General features: G+C 35.8%; 1 protein-coding gene across 7 annotated transcripts; it reads left to right on the top strand.

Annotated features, from left to right (window-relative positions):
• The first annotated feature begins 358 nt into the window (after positions 1 to 358).
• csf1rb (colony stimulating factor 1 receptor, b) lies at positions 359 to 17,419 on the top strand. 7 transcript variants are annotated; one of them, XR_009428729.1, is made up of 22 exons: positions 359 to 498; positions 4,219 to 4,479; positions 5,429 to 5,713; positions 5,823 to 5,956; positions 8,965 to 9,127; positions 9,218 to 9,413; positions 9,716 to 9,837; positions 9,924 to 10,032; positions 10,748 to 10,941; positions 11,025 to 11,140; positions 11,207 to 11,333; positions 11,436 to 11,540; positions 12,100 to 12,210; positions 12,851 to 13,013; positions 13,122 to 13,192; positions 13,269 to 13,375; positions 14,184 to 14,306; positions 15,443 to 15,554; positions 15,696 to 15,795; positions 15,867 to 15,990; positions 16,582 to 17,100; positions 17,249 to 17,419. XR_009428729.1 is itself a non-coding variant. In XM_059542264.1 (21 exons), exons 1-21 carry the CDS (start codon positions 450 to 452, stop codon positions 16,720 to 16,722), a joined length of 2,868 nt encoding a protein of 955 aa, XP_059398247.1. In that variant the 5' UTR covers positions 359 to 449; the 3' UTR covers positions 16,723 to 17,419. The 7 variants fall into 7 exon arrangements, 6 of the variants coding, with proteins under 6 accessions (XP_059398247.1, XP_059398246.1, XP_059398242.1 ...); XM_059542264.1 differs by having other exon boundaries at positions 15,885 to 15,990; positions 16,609 to 17,419; XM_059542263.1 differs by having other exon boundaries at positions 15,885 to 15,990; positions 16,606 to 17,419.
• The last annotated feature ends 3,647 nt before the right edge of the window (positions 17,420 to 21,066 follow it).

Raw genomic sequence — 21,066 nt, 5'->3', positions numbered from 1 at the left:
ATATATATATATATATATATATATATATATATATTGAAAAGTCAGTTTACTGTAATTTAAGTATAGCCAAACTTAACTGGGTAAGCACTTAAATCTGCTTTATGAGAAAGACCTCCAGTTTGTTTTTGGCTACATGCAGCGCTGAAATCATCCAGCGCACATACAGTATCAGTGTCTTTCATTTTTGCTACATAACTTGTTAATTTAAACAAGTACATATAGTGCTTCATTAAAATCCATCTTACATTCAGTGCGCGGAAAGAAACGATTTACGACAAAAGCAACGTTGCTTTCTTAGTGGGCACAAGGTTCAACAGTCTGGAGAGGAAGTTCAAATGCATGAGGTTTTAGTAAATGGTGTCATCACACCTAAGTCAGTTTTCCTGTAGTGTTTCATACTAGCAGACCACAGTTTTTACCAACCAAAAGTCACAAAGACAAACCGAAGGATGCTCTGTATCGCTCTCCTCATTGCCGTTCTGCCCTGTATGGCCAAAGGTAAGTCAATTCTAATCTCTGTACTAACTCTTTTGGATAGATGTGTACAATTAGACCTCCTCTCATCAATTGCATTTGACATCTTATCAAGAAATAAAATCATAGCCGAGAAATCACACTGACACACTTAATCGCCAAAAGGCATTAGCCTGCAGGGAATGGGTTTTTAATATCTAGTTGTGAGAGGCAAAATGAAATCAAGGATTTTGTAACTTTTATATTTTTAAAATGTGCCTTGTACCTTTATTTATTCATTTATAACATCAACTCAAGTCAAATGTCGCTCTCTCAATATATGCAACAATTTCAAAGTCTCTCAATATATATTGTAATTCTATGTATAATTCTGTGCATAATTCTGTTATAGTTCTAATAATTCCAAGCACTTGAGTTTTTCTCCTTTTTTTTTCTCTTTCACGGTTTTGGCAAAGATATCAAAAGTTATTGTTTCAAAACATTTATTTTTCTTTTAAAATGAATTTGATTCAACTTTAAAATCTTCCTTCTCATAGCAATATAACACAATTTGGTAACACTTTATTTTGATAGTCTCCTTTAGACATTCTGTAACTTTGCAACTCTACGTCAACTAGCATTTTATAGAGTATTAGTAGATTGTCTGCTTTATATCTGCTCACACACATTCGACTGACTTTGCAAGTACTGTACATGTCAACTTAATCTACTAGAGCTCTAATGTTAACATATAGTTGTAAAGCTACTTAAAGTTAGTAGAATTTCTGAAGTGGACTATCGGATTAAAGTTTAACTCATCATTTTTATGCAGTGTTTTTTGGTTTGTTGTTTGTAGGTCAGTTCTGGTCTTCAAATGAGCATTCAGCAACAATAATCTAGTTGTGTGTTACCTATATTTCGTATCATGTCATGTAAGAAGAGCAGGAACCCAACTGTGTGCACGGGAAATCAAATGTTTTTAAGACAGGTGTGTTATATTTGTGGCTTTGATGGTCGACTTTGTAACAGTCCTGTCTAGCTTTGGTGTGTCCTGTCCAAAACAAAGCAGAAGTGAAAGTGGGAATGGGAAACAGACCCCTGGGATGTGGCTGTGCAATGGGCCCCCGGTGCAATGTGTTTCCTGAGGGACCCAATCAAAGGGGCTGCTTCTACAATGTTTCAGACATTTCCCCCCTTCATATAAAGACATTTCACGGCTTTCTCTCATTTCCCCTTTCTAAAGTTAAAAATAATGTTTGGGCCCCTTCTTCAAAAAAGTGACAAGACCCTGTGTTGTTGCAAAAACAGTTATCCAAACTCTCGCAATATCCGCTATTACACACTTCATGCTGGAAACAGCTTTAAATTTTGCACAGTCCACATCCATACATTACACTTTTGGTGATGACCCACCTCAGTTCAGCGTATTATTGATGCATAATATCCATGGACTGTGTTTAATCAACATCAAGACTCTACTAAAATGTGTGTGGATATATGCACATCTACTAAAGGAGCAGAAAATGACCTATATTAAGTAAAATGAGCGTCTCAGTCAGCATTAACCTATATTCTAATGGAAAAAAGATCAAATGAAAGTGCAGCAGCTCCTTTTGTGTTTATGTGAGGAACGAATCCAGGTTTGGAACAACATGGGGGTGAGTAAATGATGACCAAATTTTCATTATTGGGTGAACTATGCCTTCAGTCATTATTTTTGTTCTGAGAAGCAAAGCTGTGTTACATAAAAATACCTGTTCGATGAGGTCTACATATTTTACTGGAAATTTTGCAGTGTAAAACTTGTTCAGTATTCATTTTGCATCATTTTACAACCATCTTTTTGACTGGATTATTTCAATTTTCCTGAATTGTAAATATTTATAGGTACACACATTCTATGTAGTCTCTCAATTAAAGGAATAGTTCACCCAAACATAAAATTTACTTACAATTTACTCACCCTCAGGCCAAGTGAGGGTGACGTAGATGAGTTTATTTCTTCGTGGGAACAGATTTGGAGAAATGTAGCATTGCATCACCTGCTCAGCAATGGATGCCCTGCAGTGAATGGGTGCCGTCAAAATGAGAGTCCAAACAGCTGATGAAAACATCACAATAATCCACAGCACTCCAGTACATCAGTTAATGACTTGTGAAACCATAATCCATTATATCGCTTTCTTAAGTGATAAAGTAATCTTGTCTGAATCAGGAGATAACTATACACAGATCAAGCACCGTTTACAACCCTAAACAAATATGGATTTTGATGAGAAAGACAACAGAAGATAGACTTTTTCACTGGAGGAAATGTCATTATGGATCATGGACTCATATTTTAGCTGGACGCAAAGGTTTAAAGTTAAAAATGTTTGAATGATGGATTTGTTTCGTGTAAATACATAATTTCACAATTGATGGACTGGAGTGTGGATTACTTGTTATTTTTTTATCAGCTGTTTGGACTCTCATTCTGACGGCACCCATTCACTACACAGGACCCATTGATTAGCAAGTTGCGATGCTACATTCCTCCAGTACTGTTCCCATGAAGAAACAGACTCATCTACATCTTGCATGGCCATTTTTGTTTGAACTGCTCCTTACATATGATGCCATTAAAACTACAAGCATAATGCTGTTCAGAATAGTTTGAGATGGAGAGTACAATGTCATGCCACTGAACAACAATGCATTTCCAAAAGTATTTAATTCACTTCATATTCCAGGGCTCGTCAAATCCGGTCTTGGAGGGGCACTGCCTTCAGAGTTTAGCTCAAACCCTGATCAAACTCACCTGTAACTCTGAAGACCCTGGTTATGTTGCTCAGGTGTCTGTGATTAGGACTGGGGTCAAACTAAGCCAGCAGTGGTCCTGCAGGGTGGGTTTTTGAGGAAACTTTACATACAGTAATATTACTTGTTTGAGGGAAAATTTTGAAGCCTGGTATATGTGTGCTCCCTTTAGCAAATGAAGAACTTATCAGCCCATATGATAAGACAATGAATCATTTGGATAAGAACTCAACCACTGATACCAATAAGTGTCCACCCAATGTGTCATCTTCAGCATGCTGCGCACTGGATGAGCTAAAGCACTCACTCGCCCAGCTAATCCAGAAAGAGCAGGAGAGCAGGGGCTGGTACGGCGAAATGGTGAAGATCCTAAATCAGTTGGTGCATGAAAACAAGGAGGTGGCCAATGTTCAGGCTGAGATCCTGAAGGTCCTGCGGGCCGCGAGAGACCAGGGCAAAGCACCGTCTCCAGAGCATGGCTTGTCTTCAGAGCCTCCTCGTGGGGAACCACCAGGCACTGCTGCTGCAAGTGTCTCGCATTGCTACCACACTGCAGGATTCGCCTAAGAGACCGAGCCAATACATGCATGAGCACAATGAAGCATTTTGATGGCACATTATACTTGTACTAACAAAAAGGCACTCAATAATAATAAGAAAACCTAGCTAAAATGATCTAAATATGAAATGAAGTTGATAATTAGTGTTACTCTGTCATATATAAGATGTCACTCTTCAAAGTCCTGTTTTCTGGAAGGATTTTTTTTTCTGTACTGTTGTGTGTTATAGTTTATCTCACCTGTTGCATGATGAAATATCAATAAACAAGCAACTGATAACACCTTTGTTTGGCATCAAGGATTTTTGAATTAATAAATTAGTTTCATTGTTTACCGTTGCACAGCATATTTCTTTACGCACTTTTCACTTTTCTTGAGTTCTCTGCTCTTCTGTGTGTCTGAGCAGAGTTTCCTGCACCAGTGATAAAGCTGGACTCCTATCCGCTGAATCAATCTGAGGTGGTCTGGTCAGCTAATAAACCCTTCATTCTGAGCTGTGACGGACAAGCAGATATCATATGGAAGACAAGGCTCAGGAAACACCAGAAGCAAGTCTCACGAGAGACCCTCACTGTCAAAAGGCCCACTACAGAGTACACAGGAACATACCGTTGCAGTTACAAGAATCAAACAGACTTGTACTCAGAGATCCACATATATGTGAAAGGTATGTGCACAATGTATGTCAGTTCTAATATATGTTTGAGACAGTCTGTGAAACAAATTCTTATTTTTGGTTTGCTTTTAGTTTTAATGTTTCTTTATAAAGTTTGAAATACGGAAATCACATGGTACATGTATAAAACTGAGCTAAATATTTTTTTTTTACAGAATATTACAGAATGCTACAGAAGCTTCTAGAATGTTCCCATTCTTGCAAAAGCAAATGAATTATAATTGCTTAAGCAGAAAGATGCAGTGTTACAAGAAATTTGAAAGTACTGTATGTAGGAAATAGTTGTTGGAAATAGTGTAGGATGTCATAGAAAAATATTTCACCTCAGAATGGTACTTCTGACCAATCACAATCGAGTATTGCAGAGAGCTGTGTAATAACCACATTTATTAAGTGTTGGGGAAAGTTACATTTAAAAGTAATATATTACAGTATTGCATTACTCCATTAAAATACAGTAATTGATTATTTATTTTTAATAACAAAAAGCCCCACAGTTATATTTCTGGCAACTGTAAACGCCCTTTCATGCCAAAAGTGAAATTAAGAGGGAAGTGCCTCTGCAGTCACTCCCAATTTCTTTCAGAAGATGTGTCAGCAAATAAATGCATGGGAAAACTTTTTTTGTGTTAATTATTTTATTGTAAATTCAAAAGTATTGCAGAATGCATGCAATAAATAATCTGATTATGTAACTCGCCTTACTTGTATTGCATTACCACCAACATGTATTAACAGTATGCACACACTTAGTACAAGAAACTGACTTTATGAACAAAATTGATATTAACGTGCAATGAATATTTGTACTTGTTTGACTTTTAATGAATCAAAATAGTTCTTTACAGAATCTGCACTTAAATCTCAAGACATAAAATCACCAAGAACATATTGAAAGTAAAAATACTGGCTGAAATATTTGTATGTTTTACTGCAATAGATTCTGTCAAAGCCTTTACTACCCCTCAAAGCCTAATAATAATTCAAAAAGAAGGCTCAAACTACTTGTTGGACTGCTTGGTGACAAACCCAGAAAGTACTGAGTTCTCGCTCCAGATGGCGAATGGATCTGCTGTCCCATCCAAGATGAATTACACCGCGGATCCCAAACGTGGCATACTGGTTCGAAATCTTCAGCCTAGCTACAGCGGATATTATGTTTGTACTGTCAAAATTAATGGAGTCCAAAAGAAGTCTGACGTCTTCCAAATAGAAATCATAGAAAGTGAGTTGTGTTAGTCTTGTATGCTGTTTTCTACAATTGCATTAATAAAAAATATACCAAGAATCTTATCTTATTGTAACAATTCTACACTACCTTCTATTTACCGCAGAAACACAAAAACCACCAGCGGTGTCACTTCCAGCCAATCGTTACGTGCGAATTGTCGGTGAAACACTGCATATCCCTTGTCATGCTGAAAACCAAGATCATTCATATAACATCACCTGGACTTCATCAGAAAAGGTAAAGCGATATGTTTTAAGAATTTGATTTGAATGCAAACATGAAATAAAGTATGAGATTATTGATGAAGAACTGAATTAATTAGGCAATAGAGCGGGCATTATAGTATTTTTGGTCTTGAATCCTATTGAAAATGTGGCCTTGGTCTGTGTTTCTTGGTCTACATTTGAGTCTTGGCTTGTGGTCACAGATGTAACTGCATCCTCTTTTGAAGTTCTAGCCAGTGAATCTCCATTGGTTTATTCTGAAGTGATAGATAGATAGATCAGAATGTATGATATACAGAATGAAATGTGAATCAAATCAAATAACTGATCAGCTTGTTTATTCAGAGCCCACATTAAATCATCCCAAGTTCTGCTGCATTGAGTTCATTGTTGCTTTAAAGCAAGCAGCTTTAGGGGTCTGTTCAAAAAGAACACATTTATCTATTCAAATGCACTGCTTTTCCATTGTTTTTCTATGTAAACGTGCTAGACAGATGTGTATGACTGTTGCACTCACATCTCACATTTTTTGCAGCATCTTGCACATGAGCGCCGATCATCAATGTCAGCTCCAAAACATTGGACCAATCAGAAGAACCCATAGGCAGGGCAAGCGTTGCAAGCTTTGTTTACAGTATAAAGTTGGCATGGCAACTGTTTTATGTGATTTCAATATTGCGTAGGAGGCACTGGTATTTCTGTTAATGCATCGTCTCTCAAAAGTGTGTCTTGAGATGCTTGCATTCTGCACTGCAAGGTGATGATATATTTTTAAACAATGCTGCTTGGGTATTTTCCAATTGAGTATGGGCAACTAATTTCTACCTAGATACTGTGTCTCACCTTGGTGCCCATTGACCGCAATATTGCTCAAAATATTGCCCTGTTTATCATCACCTTTACAATATTAGGTGTCGTTAACACAGAATGCATCTTTGCATTTAAAAACACAAGATGTAGCACTTAAGAATGGTTTTAAAAAAAAGCGCCTCCTCCACCATGTTACAATCAAATAAAACAGTTGTCATGCCATCTGTAAACAAAAGCTCACAACGCTTGCCCCGCCTACGCCGTCTTCTGATTGGTCTGCTGTTTTGTAACTGACATTGATGAGGAGTGGTGTGTGTAAAAGTTGAAAATCTTTAGACTTGACAAGGCATCTTAAAAATGCGTCTAGTGCATTTACACAGAAAAACAATGGAAAAGTAATGCATTGGAATGGAAAAATGCATTCTGTGTGAACATAAACATGAAATAAAAAGTGCCCGTGTCGACTATAAAGAACTTCTTCAGCATATTCATGCTTTTATTAGTGAACATCTGACCTCCAAAAACTAAAAAAGAAGAAATTAAGCACTGATGATTTCCATCTTAAAGAAAGTGAAGCAAGCTGCTTTGAACTCCTGAAATGAATATTGTTCCAAATTGTCACACCAGTTCGTTCTTTGATTTCACTTGAAATATATCAGGCCTTCAGTGATGCCAGCATATTAATTAGCATTTTTACTTGTAAGTGGAATAACTGTAATTTTTAGCAAATGCTAATGAAAGATCATACATATACTTGTATTTCTTCTGATCGGACTTATTGTTAGCTTTAATGTGGATTTTGTGGTAAAGTTCAGGTTTGACTGAGCCTTGCTTTGGCAGTTTTTTTTTAATTTTGTATTTTAGTTTATTTTTGATTCTAAAAAATTCATAACAATCACAGTTTAAACTTTAGTTGCTTCCACAGTTGCATGTAAATGGAGAGTTTCGTGAATTTGTATTTTTTTTTGGGAGAATTTAATTTGTTGCAATTCATAAAGCTATGATTTTATACAGCACACATACTTTAGCATCAAAGTTTCTTTTGTACTATTTTCCGATGAATTATTACAGAATCTCTTATGGAGCAACTATTTCTGCTCACTATCAGTTTCAGTAGGCGTACTCTGACATATTGTGTATCAGTTCATTATTTAAGGCTATATATATATATATATATATATATATATATACATATATATATATATATATATATTGGTGCTGTCGAATTTTGTATATATGTAATATATATTTAAAATTACATTAAATTTATGCATTTAGCAGGCGCTTTTATCCAAAGTGAATTCAGGCTATCAATTTTGACCTATCATGTGTTCCTGGGGAATCGAACCCCCAACATTGCGCTTGTTAACGCAATACTCTACCACTTGAGCTACAGGAACACATATTATATATGTTATTATTTATATATAATATTATATACATATTATTTATGTATAATATAAATCACATATAAATATGAATATTTAAATATAAATGGAAATATTTCATAAATATGTACATTTATGTGTGCATTTATATAAATCCATATAAATATACACAGCACATTATTATAATCATTATTATTATTATTTAAATCAAAACAGTCCACAAATTTACAAATTACATTACCTAATAAGTGTAACCCAGATTATGTTAATAACTCAGATTTTTGCCATGTAATTTAATTTGTAATCAACAACGGACTACAATCTGTAAGTAATCTGCCCAGCACTGTTCAAGATCTTGTCTGTGCTGTCCCTAAACAAACGTGAAGGTCCTGGACTTGTCTACTAGCTCAGTGCTGGCCGAGTTCAGCAATGTGTGAACCTGTTCTCTCACTGTTCTAGAACCAGACCAAGACTAGACCCCTTCAGGATCTAGACCAAGACATAACCCCAAGAACCGTTACAAAACATTACAAGTTTTTTTAATGAGAAAAATCACTGATGCAAACGGTTGATGCAATGCAGACCGCAGCAAAAGATGCAGGATTATGAGTGTTTTCCCTGAAAGCGCTGTGGGTTGTGTCAACCATTTGTTTCAGTGGTTTTCTTATAAAAGCATACAGTATAGTCCTGCATGTTTTCAATTCAAAACCAGGCTGTTCAGTTCCTCTGAATCCATCTCAGTTCCTGATTGTCAGTAAATATGATGCCAGATTGTTTTGAATGTTTGATTAAAGAACTTGTTTACATGATCTGTCCTAATCAGGTCCTGAATTATAAAATAAACAGAGACAAAGGATGTGAACGAATTTGCTTCATCAGTCTATTAACCATTCATCAAGTAAACATGTCCGATGCAGGGAATTTAACCTGCACTGGCCAAAATCGAGCAGGAAGAAACAGTGTGACAGCCGTTCTCAAAGTTGTAGGTATGGTTTCTTCATGACGTAGAGTGGTTTTATGTAAGCTTTATTTGTGAAATTGTGTTTAAGCTCGGTGGTCTCGGTGTCTTCTTTCAGATAAACCCTACATTCAGTTTAAACCCATCCTGTCCTCTGAATACAAGGTGAATGGAACAGATATTGAGGTGATGCAAGGGGATAAGGTTGAACTTGCTGTGCAAATTGAAGCATATCCAGAAGTGAAACAGACATGTTGGAAGACTCCCAAATCGAATCACACGCACGAGGAGACATTTAACAGGATTAATAACAAGTAAGTTCATTAGTTTCTGTTCTTAGAATTATTTTTATTATCTGATTCTAGATCCGATCCATAAAAAGTATGTGGGTCTGGAGATCATAGGTGTCTACAGAAATCCTTATCTCCTTTTGATGCTCTCACTAAAGAGCACTTAATTACGTTGCGATAGCTTTGGGAAACGGAAGCAAAAATAAGATGAATCATAAGATGATTCTACTTAGATTCATAGTACTTTTGGGAAATGAGAACCAGAATCATTTAACAAGAGCAACCTTCATTTTAAGTGACAGTAATCATGGATTCATTTTTGACAGCGACAGCTATATGACCACAATGGTGCTGAGAAAAGTTGGAGCACAAGATAATGGTCACTTCATCTTCACCGCCAGGAGTGCCAGTGTCAATGCCTCAATCATTTTCACAGTTCATGTCTACCGTAAGTGCAGTTGCTTAACAGAGAACATACTAATCTCATAAATGAACAAAAATGTGGTTTGATCATGTTTTCTTTCCAACATACAGAGAAGCCCAATACTTTCATTGAGTGGGAAAATGGCATTGCCTCTTGTATGGCAGCTGGTTATCCAATACCCAGGATCCAGTGGTTCCAGTGTGAAGATGCCAGAGCTATGTATGTGTCATTTTTTGGAACTCGGATCTCATATACAGAACAGTGCATATAGCGGTCAAAAACAAAAAGAGCTTTTCAAGCATTAAAGCAATGATTTTGAAATTTAACACTGCTTTATATTTAGTTAACCCCACCCCGATACACTAGGATGTGTCCTATTTATTTTTTCTTCTAAGTAATAAATAATGCCCGTCATGCATTTTTATTATGATTTACAGAAAACACCCATTAAAATGTAATTCAGTGTAACAATAGTTCATATACCAAAAAATCTTATCAGTCTTATTAATAACCAGAATCATTAGATGTTGTCATTAAATGACTATTTTTAAGGATCACAAGTGGATAATTAACTGTAAATTTAAATCGTTACTAGTCTTTGCCTTCATTCAAAACACAAGGTTTTACCCATTATCAGCAAAATCATTCAAAATATAATCAAATTTAGTATGGTCACTTTTTCTTTGATATATTTTAATAAGTACTGGTCATAATAAGTGTTGTGTAATTTTTTTACATAAATGTTACTCTGAATGACAATGGAACATTATTTCACCCATATTTTGTCATTTTAGACATTAGACATTTTGACAATATCTTTTGTAAACTGATGTGGACACCAAAATGGGAAGTATTGCCTTTGTTTGAGATGTAAAGTAACATAGTATGTTTTAAAAGATATGTCCGAGATTGCTCTAATTTTCTGATTTTACAGGTGTAGTTCTAACCAAACAGCAGCTGTGGAATTGATGGCCACCCAGTCCACTTTGGGAGACGTCAGAGAGTATGAACCAGTGCTGGTGAAGAGCGTCTTACCAGTGACCGATGCAAATACTACTTTAACCTTTGAGTGTGTGGCTACAAATATTGCTGGAGAACATCGTGATACCTTCACTTTTAAAATTTCACGTAAGAAAAATGCAAACATTTAGCATGTTTTTGTGCATTTGAAATGGAGCCGTCATCTGATTCTCATCTTTTTCTGTGTATAGATCTCCTCAATACTGCATCAGTATGGTCAATTTCAGTGTGGATCACTGTTGTTCTCATTGGAGCCTTGTGTTTGGCGATATTAGGGATGTTGATCCTCTTCTACAAGCACAGAAAGGTATTTCTTTAGTTGTACTCATATGCAGTGAATAGCACCACTTTGATACCACTTTCTTTTTTTAAGGCACACAAGTATGAAATCCACTGGAAAATCATTGAAGCCAATGAAGGGAACCACTACACATTCATTGACCCCACTCAGCTTCCATACGACAAAAAACTGGAGTTTCCTCGAAATAAGCTGAAGCTTGGTACTGTAACCTCGATTATGCTCACTGTTTTATGTTATAATGGTGTTTTTGTTATTAATAATAAGAGCTACTACAACAAACGAGCCATTGCTTTTACTTCAGGACAAGTTTTAGGAGCTGGAGCTTTTGGGAAGGTGGTGCAAGCAACTGCTTATGGGCTTGTCAAGGACGAAAGCTTCACACGAGTGGCAGTGAAAATGCTCAAGCGTAAGTGTTGGGGAAATGTATTTTTAAAAGTAATGCATTACAATATTGCACTACTTACTAAAAAAACATGTTATTTAGTTACTTTTTATGGAAAGTTATGTGTTACATTACTTTTGCATTCCCTTTTCTGATCTGGGCTGGACTTGCTTATTTTTTTTTAAATAAAAAGTTATATTTCTGGTAAATATAAAAGCCCGATCACATCAAAAGTAAAATGTCAGGCTGAAGGAAATGTAAATTCTCATCTGTAAAGTAGAGGGCGCAGCTCATTATTCCAGTTATCCACCATCAAACACAACCCATGGTCTTCTGGTGGTAATAAGTCTAAATGCCCACGCAGAGGATCACGTGACTGTTTGAGTTTGCACAAAATCACTGCTTGCAAATGTCCATTATAATTAAATGAACTGATACTTACTGTACTTGCAATGTAGTCAGGGTACTAAAATACAGCTATTATGTACAGGGAGGGAGATGGACTAAAAATCAGTCCTACACATATATTTTGTGCCTCTTAATGAGAAAACCTTACAAAAACATTCTTTTCTGAACCAAACAGCTAGTGCTCACTTTGAAGAAAAAGAGGCACTCATGTCTGAGTTGAAGATCTTAAATTATATTGGACCGCATGAAAACATAGTCAATCTGCTGGGGGCTTGTACTCAGGGTGGTAAGTCAAAGTCATATTTTTACATTTTTTAAATTAAAAAAATCATTATGATCATCATATTTTGAAAGAAACATGATTAAGTAATCTATTTGCAGACACTTCCATTGAAAGTATATATATATATATATATATATGTATATATATATATACATATATATATATAGAGTGCTGTCAAACGATTAATGGTGATTAATCACATCCAAAATAAACGTTTTTGTTTACGTAATATATATGTATGTGTGCAGTCTATATTTATTATGTATATATAAATACACACACATGCATGTATATATCTCAGAAAAATAGGTTATGTTTATTTAATATATTTATTTATACTATAAATTATATGAATATGTAAATTCTATATATATAATTACATATAATGTATGCAAATACATGTAATTTTTAAAATATATATATTGTATGTACATATACATTAAAAAATATACACAGTACACACACATATATTATGCAAACAAAATCTGTTATTTTGGATACGATTAAATTAAATCTCTCTCTCTCTCTCTCTCTCTCTCTCTCTATATATATATATACACAAAATCATATTGCATATCAGTAGCATATAAAATAAAAAGAACTATGTTGGTTGATCTCTGATTTTGACTTTGGTCTGATGTAGGACCGATGCTGATGATCACGGAGTACTGCTGTCAAGGTGACCTCCTCAACTTCCTGCGGCAACGAGCAGAAACATTTGTGAACAATAACCTTGGTGTTCAGAGCTTCCCAGAGAACTCAAACCTGTACAAGAATGTGGCGATCCAACAGAACCATTCGACAGGGTATGTTAATGTCAGCGTCAGGCTTATACCTTTGCAGATATTTCCGTGGCTAAATGAGCTTTGCTTGTAGAGTCTCTTTTATTGTCAATCATTTACACCTTCTCATAGGATGACTAACTCTGGCTCAGAGAGCTACAAGGATGCACAATCAACACAGATGTCAAAAGACCTTTGTCAAGGTAAAGTAACAAAGGTAATGGCCTTCGAAATATTTCCAGTAAAGAAATCATTTAAAAAGTTGGTCTGTTTCAACAGAATCTTGTAATGAAGGAGGGAAGGATCCATGGTCACTGGATAACATTGATTTACTGAAATTCTCCTATCAAGTGGCAAAGGGAATGGAGTTCCTAGCCTCCAAAAATGTAATATTTCTTGGTTATATACAGTGTTATAAACTTTTTATATTTATTTTAAGAAATTTTGTTGTGATTTATAGTAGTGTGTGTGTGTGTGTGTGTGTGTGTATATATATTTATATATACTATATATACATACCTTTTTAATTGCCGTCTCAGTGTTGAGGAAAGTTACTTTTAAAATTAATGCGTTACAATATTGCGTTACTCCATAAAAAGTAACTAATTAAGACTTTTTTCTGGAAAGTAATGCATTATGTTATTTTTGCAATACTTTTTGTCACCTGAGTTGGGCTTCGTTATTTATTTTTAATAACAAAACCCACTAAAGTTATATTTTTGGCAACTGTAAAGGCCCTTTCACACCAAAAATGAATTTAATAAGCCTTAATACCCCTAAATTACTTATAAGAAAAAGTAATTTAGAAGTTTCAAGTTTAAAAGTAATGGATTTCGTTACTAGTTACTTGAAAAATAATCTTATTATGTCATTTGTCTTACTTGTAATGCACATTGGCCACCATTGGATGCACTGCTTTCGGCATGTTTGGTTATTAGACACAATAATCGTTGACATTAATATGCCATTTTTGTACTCAATGTGATTTTTGGAGTAAGAATTTAATGTGTTCTTCACATAAAGTAATCATTTGCAGCATGATTAGTGTCAAAGTTGTATATACTGATTTTATTACACTAAAAAAATTTGAATTTTTTGGGTTAACAATTTCTTTAAGAATACCAAAGCTTACAGTATGACTCATATTGGGGAAGATTAGTGAGATGGTTATTTTCTAAAGCTCTTTATGCTCAGTGTATTCACAGAGATTTGGCTGCACGGAATGTTCTTGTGGCCGACTGCCGCGTTGTCAAGATCTGTGATTTTGGACTTGCACGAGACATTATGAATGACTTGAATTATGTTGTAAAGGGGAATGTAAGTTATTTGTTTTTTCATGTATTCTTTTTAAGATTAAATTAACAGTTTAGTATGTACAGCAATTGTGCATTCTGAATCAATACATCACTAAACATACCAGAACACACACTGTTTTGAATTAAAAACCAATCTTTTCCTTGATTTGTGCCACTGCACACTGTGACACTATGCTAATGTTAGAGTGAACACGCCACAAATCCCCAACAAATCTAATTAAGAACAGATTCCAAAATAGTTACTGTAAAACCCCAAGCTATTGTTCACACAGAAAGAAAAGAAAAATCTTAATTTTAATTAAAATCTGACATTTAAAAATGTATTTTAGTCTGAGGGGCCAGATTGGATTTCAAAGTTATTTCATAATTCGTAATTCAGAGTCAAGACATAAGCATATAACATTATACACAGCAGTCTTTTTTTTCTTCTGAAATATAGCACACTGTACCAAAGTCTCTTTAGAGCATTCCTTAGTCTTTGACAGTACTTATAAATATTGTCATTTAAAGCAAAAAAAATAAAATAAAATAAAAACACTCCTTATTATTTAATTATTAATATGAAACACCAAATCCACTCAGATACTTTGTGTAGCTGAAACGTAACAACATTGCAGAAAACAATTACAATTATTCTGACTTTGTATTCTATATTTTCTCCATTATTTTCTCTATTTTATTATTTTCATTTATTATTTTGACATTTTTCTTACAATTAAAATTTTTTTAGAAGTCAGAATCGAGGGATATAAAGTCACAATTGCAACAAAAATGTCAGAATCTCTCTCTCTCTCTCTCTCTCTCTCTCTCTCTCTCTCTCTCTCTCTATATATATATATATATACACAAAAGCAATATTATATCTTGCTACTCTGGCTTTTAACTCGCAATTGTGCAAAATCACAATTTTGAGTTTATACCACACAATTATGGCATTTGTTCTCAGAAGTTTTTTTTTTTTTTTGTGGCGGAAACAGGCTTCCATACTCTTCATTTCATACAAAAAAGATATGATATGTTTAGATTTTAGAGTAGCAGTTGGTAAACATATTTTTCCTTTTTTACATCTACTCTAAAAGTCATTTAATCAAAAATATTACTCCTTTTTTTGTACACTGTGTTGTATTGGTTCTGCAGGCACGGCTGCCAGTAAAATGGATGTCACCTGAAAGCATATTTGAATGTCTTTACACGGTACAGAGTGATGTCTGGTCATACGGGGTGCTTTTGTGGGAGATCTTTTCTCTGGGTAGGTGAATTGTCTTTTTTAACATGTAAAAAAAACAAAAAACAAAGAAGATGAAGAAGACATGAACTGAAGAAAATGTAGAAAACCGTAAAACTTCAAATATCAATATTTTGTTGGTGTTACTGTGTTTTCTGTTTTTAGGTATGAGTCCTTATCCCAATGTTGTGATTGATGCACAGTTCTATAAGATGATTAAAGACGGTTATCACATGCCACAACCAGATTTCGCCCCTCAAGAAATGTGAGTTTTAAAGCATTCATAAAGTTCTGAGAAAGAAATAATAAATAATAAGCAAATCTATATTCATCAAGTGACTTGACCTCCTGTAGGTACACAATAATGAAAATGTGCTGGAGCCTGGAACCAACCCTGCGTCCGACTTTTGCCAACATCAGAGAACTTATCGCAAAGTTACTACCAAATCAGCCCAGCCAGGTGAGACACACTGTTAGAACCCTTCCCTCTGTTGTAAAAGCACCTTTACTTTTTCTTGATTACATGTAATCAGTTACTACCCAGCTCTGTACAGAGACAATGTACATACACAACTTTACTGGAAGATGAAAGTGACGTGACATTCAGCCAAGTATGGTGACCCATACTCAGAATTTGTGCTCTGCATTTAACCCATCCGACATGCACACACACAGAGCAGTGAACACACACACACACACTGTGAACACACACCCGGGGCAGTGGGCAGCCATTTATGCTGCGGCGCCCGGGGAGCAGTTGGGGGTTCGATGCCTTGCTCAAGGGCACCTAAGTCATGGTATTGAGGGTGGAGAGAGAACTGTACATGCACTCCCCCCACCTACAATTCCTGCCGGCCCGGGACTCGAACTCACAACCTTTCGATTGGGAGTCCGACTTTCTAACCATTAGGCCACGACTTCCCTTCAGATGAATTGAAATGAGTTATGCTGTACTTCCTAGAGCGTTGTGTGCAATCATACAACCATAGCAATACCTTATCAGTACATACGAACAGCTGCAACACATAATTGAAATGCTGTATTTGTGTAGGATGTAAAAGTGTCTTCTCTTCAGCAGAACAATGAAGACATGTATCCAGAGTTTCAGAGGCACCTGATGGGAAAACAGTGTGACACAGAGTCAGTCTGCAGAGACGAGGCCCAGCCTTTAATGAGGAGAAGTTTGACCTAAAATATGCCACTCAAACAAAGGCCTATTTTCATATCTGTATTTAGAAGTAGAGCTAACAAGATAAGCAGAATTTTTATATACTGCTATGTATCTTGTCTTTTTAATGATGACTTTGTAAAATCATGCTGCATCATTTTGTGATTCTTCATTTCACTGATAGCACACAGAGTACACCACAGAGACATCTGCATTTACATCTGCCAAACGTATTATTGTTTGCTCATCTGCAGTATGTCTATAAGATGTTTCCTATTAAATTTATGTTTATGATTTAGAATGCATGTAAAATGGAAATCTTAAAGACATCTATCAGATGTTAGTACACAGCAGATGCTTTCCAGATGAAGCGATCTTCAACAGACACCTTAAGATATACGTGTGCTGTCTGGATTAGTATTTTACAAACCTTTTAAACTATGGCAGCCAACACTTTATCAAGCATCTTTTCTACAGTACTTATTTTTTCAAATATGTTTATTCTTTCTTTGTAACATTTATTTTTTTGTTTGCTTTGTAGATGCAGCAGCGGTGTTGTTGTTGTTTTTTTTTTGTATGCATGTCACTGATTGTTATGTATATCTGGAACCAGTAAAACATAAGTAAACTACAGTAGCATTACATTCATTTGTCTTTCAAACTGTAAATACAGTGTGTGTTTAAACATTTCTAAATAAATCTGGGAAAAAAAAAATAATAAGTGTGCCACTATTTTGGTAGTCCCATGTGAGTAACTGAAGTCTTTCCATGTTGTACATTAAGTTTCTAAACATCAAATAGAATGATTTCACTTGGAGAAAATATGAGGTGACACAGGCTACTTTTCTAGACTCATTCATCTTATAGGAAAACCTGAGTGTAGAGTAGCAAATGATGTGCAATGCAAGGCTGTTGCACTGCACAAAACAGGAAATGGCTTAAACTCATTTATTAGTTTAATATTTAGTTGTGGAGACTTTAAGAATCAGTCTGGAAGCGGACATGTATCTATATTGACCTCAACTGCAGTAAAAAGGATGGTTTGAGTGGACACAAATTATCAACAAAGCTGGATAATGTCAGACTTTAACTGAGGTTTAAAAGTGTTAGAGAAAGTTGTCCTCAAACAACAAGCTCAAGCACATAATATTACCAAACCTTACTTTCTCTTTAATGCAACAGTTTGCTGCCCACTGCTCTCTCTCTCTGTGTGTGTGTGTGTGTGTGTTTCTTTCACATTTTCACTTCTATGTTCAGATGAGACTTTTTTTTAAAAAGGCTGTTTTCCTGGAAACATCAAAGCAATGGCAAGAAGTATGTAATTAGCCCTGAAGAGGTTTGCCTATTTCATGTAAACATTTAAATATACTTATTCATTACTTATGTTTACATACTGTACACTTAAGGAAAACAGGGTTTTTGAAGAAAGCTGTACTCTGAAACATCATGCAAATGCTGGTTTCTTTTAGCTACAAGTCTCTTTCAAGGAGCGTCAGTTCACTCGACCAACTCTATCAATTTAAATAAGGAAATACTTAAATATCAAAAACATACGACAAAAGATATTTCAAATCTGCAACAAAAACTGACACAAACTGTCCCATAAATGTTGTTAATGCTCCATTTTAAGAAAAAGCACATGTTTGGTACATACAGGCTTATCTCAAGAATGCTTAGTCTATTTACGGTAAAAGTGGTCTGATTTTTCAGTGCAAAAGCACCCAATCAGCATAATCACGATGAAAATTGTTATACTGTTGTTAAATTTGTTCATGCTAAAAGTGTCACAGTATTACTAGGATCTTGATAAAATGATCCTCTGACTCAACGCTTGTTAAACATAACTTTAAAACTGCTTTAAAATGAATATCTTGATGTCTAATCAAATATTTACAGTGACTGCTGCAGTCTCAAATGAAATGTAAATTATCTTATTTTTTATGTGTATTCTCAGTGGTTTTTTTGGTCAATTAGTAGCTACAATGCCACAAAAGACATCAATATATTCGACTGGAATGAGGAAACAAAATCCCTGGAGTTCACATGGTAAATAAATAATGGTGGTGTCATATCTTATTGACTTCTTATGAAGTTTTTTTTAACATCTGTCACTGTTTGCTGTGGTTTTTGCCTTTTTTCCCCATTCATTTTGATCATTTTATGCACATGCCAAATCAGTACTTCACTTTTCTTTTGTTTGCAGTTTCGAAGCCAAAGAAGAGATGAAAGAGAAGAGGAAAAACAAAAACATCTAAATCTCAAAAGCAGTCCAGAAAACCTCTGGAGAAGTGCCAAAAGTACTCTGTCTTGTTTACGGTGGTCATTATGCAGGACTTTGTTGTATTATTCTGAGCAATTGATTTACTCTGCTTCAAAGGAATAAGGTGCATCCTGCTCAACTGGAAGCATTCAAGACCTCAATAAAACGCTCACAAACAGAATGCGTCACAATTCAGGATGTTAAATGTAGGTCTATGTACTTTGCCACATAATGAAAACAATATGAGCAATGAAAAATTTTCTTTTCCCCATAACTCCCTTTTTTACTTATTTAGTTGTAGTTATATTAGTGCAGCTCAATGATTAAAATGTTTTTTGGCCATAATGTTTTTTGAGATAAAAAAACAACAACACAATATTAAATTACATTAAATAATTTAGCAGACACTTTTATCTTTAAAGGTCCGTGATAGTGATTTTGGACCTCTTTGGGATGGCACCACAAGGCGCCGTTCACTTGCAGAATGCAAACTTCTGAAGGGCACATAAGATTGAACTAGTGAGTTTAGGTATGTTGGTGCCGTGCTAGTGGTCGTCTTGTAGGCAAGCATCAGTACCTTGAATATGATGTAACCGCAGTGTATTTGATGTAACCGCAGTGAATTTGATGAGGAGAGGAGTAACGTGAGCTTTTTTTGGCTCAATGAAGACAACCCTCACTGCTGCATTCTGGATCAATTGCAGAGGCTTGATAGTACATGCAGGAAGGCCGGCCAGGAGAGCATTACAATAGTCCAGTCTGGAGAGTACAAGAGCTTGGACAAGAAGTTGGGTGGCTTGCTCTGACAGGAACGGTCTAATCTTCCTAATGTTGTATAAGGCAAATCTGCAGGACCGGGTCGTTGTAGCAATATGGTCTGTGAAGCTTAACTGATGATTGATAACAACTCCTAGGTTTCTGGCTGTCCTGGAAGGAGTTATGGTTGATGAACCCAGCTGTACAGAGAAGTTGGGTTTGCTGGAACCACAAGCAGTTCTGTTTTAGTAAGGTTGAGCTGAAGGTGATGGTCATTCATCCAGCTAGAAATGTCACTCAGACAGGCTGAAATGCGAATAGCTACCGTCGGGTCATCTGGTTGGAATGAGAAGTAGAGTTGGGTGTCATCAGCGTAGCAGTGATGAGAAAAGCCATGCTTCTGAATGACAGATCCTAATGACGTCATGTATATGGAGAAGAGAAGTGGTCCAAGCATTGAACCTTGAGGAACCCCAGTAGCAAGTTGTTGTGACTTAGAAACATCACCCCTCCAAGACACCCTGAAGGATCTATTGGAGAGGTAGGACCACAGGAGTGCGGTTCCAGAGATGCCCATCTTTCTGAGGGTGGACAGTAGAATCTGGTGATTAATGATGTCAAAAGCAGCAGACAGGTCCAGCAAGTTGAGTACTGAGGATTTTGAAGCTGCTCTTGGCAGTCGGAGGGCCTCAGTAACCGCAGTCTCAGCAGTCTCAGTTGAGTGGACAATTCTGAAGCCAGATTGATTGCTGTCCAGGAGGTTGTTCTGTACAAGAAACATAGAGAGTTGGCTGAATACAACTTGCTCAAGTGTCTTTGCAATGATTGGAAGAAGGGATACCGGTCTGTAGTTTTGTAAAAGTGCTGCATTTAGAGTTGGTTTCTCAAGCAGTGGGCTTACCCAAGCCTGCTTAAATGCTGTGGGAAATGTACCAGAGTAAAGAGAGGTGTTAATAATGTGAGTAAGTGAAGGTATGACTGAAGAAGAAATGGCCTGAAGGAGGTGAGTGGGGATAGGATCAAGTGGACAAGTAGTAGGATGATTGGAAAGGATATGTTTGGAAACGTCTGTCTCTGAGAGTGGAGAGAAGGAGAAGAGAGAATGTGTATTAGTCGTTATGAAGTTATCATCAGTCTGACGTGTGGCGAATTGGTCACTGATGATTCTAGTCTCATTTGTGAAAAAAACTGCAAAGTCATCAGCTGTAAGAGTCGATTAGTCTGTGCAAGAAACTGAAGATTATTTACAACATTATGGTTCTCAACTCACAACAAACATCAATGAATAACTGGTAAGATAGTGGCATAATCCAACAACACGGGAAGCCTGGATAAAATTGTAACTTGAACGA

This window comes from Carassius carassius, chromosome 47 (assembly GCF_963082965.1).
Source record: "Carassius carassius chromosome 47, fCarCar2.1, whole genome shotgun sequence".
NCBI lineage: Eukaryota > Metazoa > Chordata > Actinopteri > Cypriniformes > Cyprinidae > Carassius > Carassius carassius.
This window is presented reverse-complemented; position numbering and strand designations above follow the sequence as displayed.